General features: G+C 35.5%; 1 protein-coding gene across 1 annotated transcript in view; it reads right to left on the bottom strand.

The window, feature by feature from the left end:
- Positions 1 to 377: 377 nt before the first annotated feature.
- LOC111420809 (Bardet-Biedl syndrome 9) overlaps positions 378 to 6,000 on the bottom strand; it is a 40,682-nt gene continuing 35,059 nt past the window's right edge. Inside the window, exon 8 of the mRNA XM_071194583.1 lies at positions 378 to 825. Within this exon, the coding sequence (XP_071050684.1) occupies positions 689 to 825 (137 nt within the window). The 3' untranslated portion in view covers positions 378 to 688. The remainder of the gene's footprint in view (positions 826 to 6,000) is intronic.

The following is a 6,000-nucleotide window of genomic DNA, read 5'->3' as shown; positions in this document are numbered from 1 at the left end:
TTCCATTATTTCTGTTACCGGCAGCAAAGAAAGAAAATCCTACTCGACAATATTCCTCCGCTCAAACATGAATGAACACTTTTTCAAAAGACGCACGGCTTAACCCGAAAGTTTCTAGTTCTAGTCTAATAGTAGTTCTACTAATAGTGCTAGTGTTACTTCTAGTAATAGTTTAATAAACAAGATATATTTGTGGTGAACGAGACACCACACATGAATCTCTTTGTGTCATTCTACTTGGTGTAAAAACAACTCGGGTTTTACGTTTATGTTTCAAGACGGTTTTCTAAAATTATCTTCGCATGCATATGATTACACTTATTTTGATTAGATTTTTAATATTTTATTTAATAAAAATGTTATATATGAATGCTGTTTATGTTTTAATATAACATTTAATATAATAAGTTAATTTATAAACTAATGTATTGACTATAATTTACTGATTTTCAAAAGTATTTTTAAATAGAACTTTAAAAGAAAATGTTGTAATTTTAGTCAAGTTAAAAAGAAGTTTATTTTTAAGATATTCTTTCTTGGCATTAAGACCTTTCCACTTTTTTTCTTTTCTACCAACCACACGATTTCTTTCAATTATTAACAATTGCGATATAAAAATGATAGGATTGTTGAAATAAAATTTGTTTCTATCCATTATCACATATTAGGTATTTTTTCTAAATTATTTTTATTCAACAAGTTTTTGTGTTCGGCTAAGTAAGTTTCTTCTTGCTGTTAATATTCTTGAACTAGATTTAGCGATTTCTGTTCCAAATTCTTCTACATCTTCACTTTTTGCGGTAATAACTTTAGAAGGTTCTGTATCTAAAAAATAATTTATAATAATCAAGTTATATACATGTAGGTCCAAAATAAGACATCACTTATCAATATACAAATTGCTCCGTTAAGCCGTTATCACACTTTAAAGTTAAGTAATAACACCAAAACTAATATCTTTAAATTTATAATCTTATAGGATATTTTTTTCAACTGGCAATCCTCTATTTTTATTACGGAATTTGAAAGAGGATTTTTTCTGAATCTAGTACAGTCAATATTAATATTGGTTACAAAAGAAAATTTTCGACAAAAATTACTATAAAGTTTAATTACTTCAAATTTGTATAAATGATAAAAATAGCAGTAGCCATGAGTAACTATGGTAACCAATTATTTTAAACAATTCCCTGAGTGTCAAAAACTGATTTAGTAAAGCTTCTTAAAGTGTGACATCGTTTTGAAAAAATTTAAACATCTCTTTCCAGCTAAGGTTTTCTCAAATCTTTTGCGAATATTGCGTGTGCGACTTTCTTGGCTAATTTGGATTTTGGGTGGCGCAATACCGACAACTTTGTCCATTTACTTGTCCACTCAATGTAAATGTTCCTTCGTCATAAAAAATTATATTTTTGACAAAGTCTTCGTCATCGTTGTAAAATTGTTGTTGCAAAACTATGATTCATTGCTCGTGAATGAGGTGTACTTTATGGAAATGATATTTTGCGGGTTTTAAAATTTTGTGAACCGTTGATTTTCTAATGTCCAAATTAGACCCAATACTCCTTACAGTACCATGAGGATTTTCTTGCCTAGCCAAAACCACGTTTTGTTGAACCTCCCGTGGAACATTTGGTAGGCCAGACCTCGAGAGATGGGCATGCTTTATTGACTGGATTTTAATGAAATTTTATATCTGAACGTTTTTCATATATTATAAATGCGTATGCAACATAATGTACGCTTGTGTCTATTTAAGTTACAATTAAAAAAAAAAGGTTGGACATGTGTTTAGGTAAAGTACCAGTGGCATATACAGCGTAGAAATAAATCAGAGATACATATGCAAAAACCATGCCAGAAGTACACTGTTGGACATAATTCACGAGCACACCCTATATAATCTGAACGCGTGAAGATAAATCCATGATATTTGAGGAGCACAAAGGTTTACTGTAGACGAGTTTATTCATCGAGTTTCGAGTTGTTCCGTCGCGGCATTGTTGACTGAGCCGCTTTTCCAAGTGGAACATTCCGTCGCTATGGAGACCGAAGTGAATGGAAAATACCGGTCGTTTTTAGTGTGGTGTGAGGACCCACATTGTTATCGTACTCTGTGCGCAATGGATGGGCGATCGCGTTAGTTAGGTGAGTTTGAGCGAGGAATGTTTGAGGGTATGCACATTGAGAGTGTATCGTTTCGTGAAATTGCGCGTCGTCTCGACCGGTCGGGAGGGCCCTGTGTGACCCCAGCACACGAGGATCGCACTCTTGTGCTCAGCGTTTTAACGTCGTGTGAGTCCTCCTCAAGGCAACTTGGAGCTGTGGCCACCGGCAGGGGAAGGCGCACTCAGTACGCGAACTGTACGGCGGCATTTGATAGATAGTGGACTGCGCGTGCGTCGTGCGATACAGCGGATTCCAGTAACATCCGAGCATCGCAGCATACGTCACGAGTGGGTCAACGCTAGGCATTAGTGGGTTGCCGAGTAGACGGATATTTTGTTTTCCCACCAATCCAGATTCGAATTGAGCACCGGTGATGCGCGAATTTTAGTTCGTCGGAGACGTGGTGATCGTCTACTCGAGCAGTGCGTGCAAGAATGCCCTATCCACCGACAACCGAGCATTATGGTTTGGGGTGCTATTACACATGGTGGACGTACACGTCTGCTGCGTGTATAGCAGACCATGACGGGTCAACGATACGTAGATGAGGTGCTACGGTCCGTTGTGCTTCCCTACGTTCGGAGGCTCGCAGGTCTGCTATACATGCACGACAACGTACGACAGCACATCGGGCGTGTTGTACAGACCTTTGTGGAAGAGCACCGTATACGAATGCTTCCATGGCTAGCTCGGTTTCCGCATCTGAATCCGATCAAACATGTTTGGGAAATGACTGGTCGGAGACTTCTACGTTATCCGGCTTCCTCGGCTAACGTTGAGGAGCTATGGAGGCGAGTTGAGGTGGCATGGTTGGCCATCCTTCTTGCTACAATACAGCGACTTATAAACTCCATGCCACGTCGTGTAGCGATGGTACGCGAAGCTCACGGGGGATACTCTCGCTATTGATGTTTCTCCTCCCAGCAGAGTTGTGCCGCTCTCCATGTAAGAGTAAGTTACACTACTTTAGTACTAATTCCATACCAAATTTTATTGCGCTAGACACACACGTTCAGATTATACAGGATGTGCTCGTGAATTATTTCCAACAGTGTATATGAAAGTAATTAAATTAATTACTAGAAAGTAATGTAAAAGCGAAATATGGTATAGTTTAATACAATTCAATAACAATGATGAACTCATCCAAAAAGATGCTAGAAACTTCTTAAAGAGAAGGCAATAGAATAGAACTCTTATCACAACGCAGAATTATGTCAAAAATGTTAGTTTCTTAAATTTTCTGTGGAAGAAATAGTAGAGTATGGATAAATCTAGATATTTTCTGGAAAACGTAACCCGTTACGTGATAGTGTATCGCTACTTTCTTAAAGTACCCAGCGATAGAATGTTGCTAATGATTCTTTGCCTTTAGGATCTAGCTTTTCTTTAATTAATAAGGATTCTGAAGATCTGCTAGTAACTAGCAGCTAAATCCACAATACTAATTATATCGAGATATTGTAATTATAATTATATGGGTTGTTTCGGTGACTCGGGGAACAAATGTAACCACATGTACTAGAGTGAAAATGATGACGATTCATGGAAAAAAAATTAGTAAAATTCCTCAAATTGCAAAGATACAGGCCATCAAAACCAGGAAATTTTGACTAATTTTTCTAAATATCTTAAATACTATTTATGGTAAAGCGTTGAAATTAGGTACAGTGTAAACTGATATCACGTAAAATCATTAGGAAATTTTTGAGTTGAATCGGTACGCGGGAACAATGCTATAAAGGCTGTTCCTAAAGTTTGTTTGCTCAGAACGTTTTTATTCTATCATACCCCTACATTTATTTTTACAGTTTCTAATAGTAAATTTAGTTTAGAAACTTTTATCACTCTTAGAGAATATTGATAGAAATCACCGTTTTCATATTAAATGCAATAACACTAAAAAAAAAAATAAAGTGAAAATCTAACTGAGCTGTCATAACTATTATGTATGAAACATGTCCAAGTGTAGATTTAGCTAAACCACATTTTTAATTTGTTTTAGTTGGTTTAATAAAAGAATCCAAAAAGAATAAATTAAAAATCAATAAAAAATAAACAAGAAAACGATAACACTAACAGGAATAATAAAAAAGTACATAAAATAACAAGACAAGTAATAAAAAATACTAAATAATAAAGGAAATGCTCAAAAACATAGATCTTTTTTTTTAGTGCTATTATTGACATCGGAACCCAACATTTTTGCATTTAACACGAAAACGGTGATTTTTATCAATATTATCTAAACGTAATAAAAGTTTCTAGACTAAATTTACTATTAGAAACCGCAAAAATAAATGTAGGGTTATGATAGAATAAAACAGTTCTGAGCAAACAAATTTTAGGAACAGCCTCATAAATTGCCTAACGATTTTACATCACATTGATTTATACTGTACCAAATTTCAGCGCTTTACTGTAAATAGTTTTTAAAATATTTGGAAACATGTGTTAAAATTTCTTAACTTTGATGGCCTGTATCTTTGAAATTTGACGGTTTTTACAAATTTTTTTTAAATGAATCTTCATCATTTTCACTCTAGTATATGTAGTTAAATTTGTTCACAGAGTCACCGAAACACCCTGTATTATTGTAACATATTGTAATCATTTTTATAAATTGCGTACTTACTGATTTCAGCATCTATGATACCTCTTCGAGAAACGCTTTGATCTAAAAATTTCTTAAACAACAATATATCCATTTGTTCTTAAAAGCTATAATTAATGTTAACAAAAGTATCAATTAGCTAATTAATCATTTATTGACAGTTACCGTAAGATGGGGTTACTTGGACACGTTTTTTGAGCATTTCTGAAGATTAAAAGTGAAGAAATAAAGTTAGGGCAACAGAAACTTGTTCATCATACCAACCTAACCTTCAGGATTATATAGCTATCATAAAACATTGAAAATACCTTATACAAACAACAACAAATATATAAAAAACTGATGTCCGAATAGCCCCGTTGCTGGGGCTTCTTGGACACATGATAATTATACAGGTTTACACTTTTCACTGAAGAAAGGTTAGCATTGTTAAAAAATGTGGTAATGTGTCGTCGCGGTTGACTGACGACCTAGACCGCTTGATGTTTGACGCTATTCTGATAAGCAGGTTGTTTCTAGCGATAAAAGAATCGATGCAATCTGGACCTGGACTGTTGTTCTTGAAGACCTTGACCTGCCTCCCTTGTTTATCTAGGTATTTATTCAGCACATCTCCAATGTCGGCCTTTGTCAAGGGGAACCCCCAATTCACAACAACAGGCAAAGTTTCAGAAATCAACAGCTCCTCAGACTTGCTCAAAACAATCGGATGTCCAACGGGTCTTGAATTCCTTTCAAGCATCGTCCGAGGCACTTTGAACTTTTCTGCAGCCTTTTTCCTTGACATCCCCTTCCCAACTGCATCCATAGCCTTTTCCAAATCTTCCACTTTGTAATTCATGTAGGATTTTGACCCTGAAGTTTTTTGATACATGCGCACCATTTTTAATCAGTGACTTCCTTTAATAACAAGAAAAAAAAACACCAGAAACAAAAACATAATCAAACTTTGGTTTCGTGACACAGGACTGAACACGGATGCGTTGTGTCCATATAGCCCCGAATATCTTCGAAATAAACAGTTATATCATGTTCTATGATGATTACATTACATTACATAGACTACATATCGGGTAGGCGGACCAACCTTGCACCGCGACCCTAAGGATCTATTGTACCCCGATAGGTATCGTTATCTAATTTCACCGTGCAGGTCAATGCTCTTAATGAACCTTGCTCGGTGAAAGGTCATTCAGATCCTTCGAGGAGATAATCTG

The sequence above is a fragment of the Onthophagus taurus genome, chromosome 2, assembly GCF_036711975.1.
Source record: "Onthophagus taurus isolate NC chromosome 2, IU_Otau_3.0, whole genome shotgun sequence".
In the NCBI taxonomy this organism is placed as follows: Eukaryota; Metazoa; Arthropoda; class Insecta; order Coleoptera; family Scarabaeidae; genus Onthophagus; species Onthophagus taurus.
Note: the sequence above shows the minus strand (reverse complement) of the source record. Positions and strands in the feature narration are given on the sequence as shown.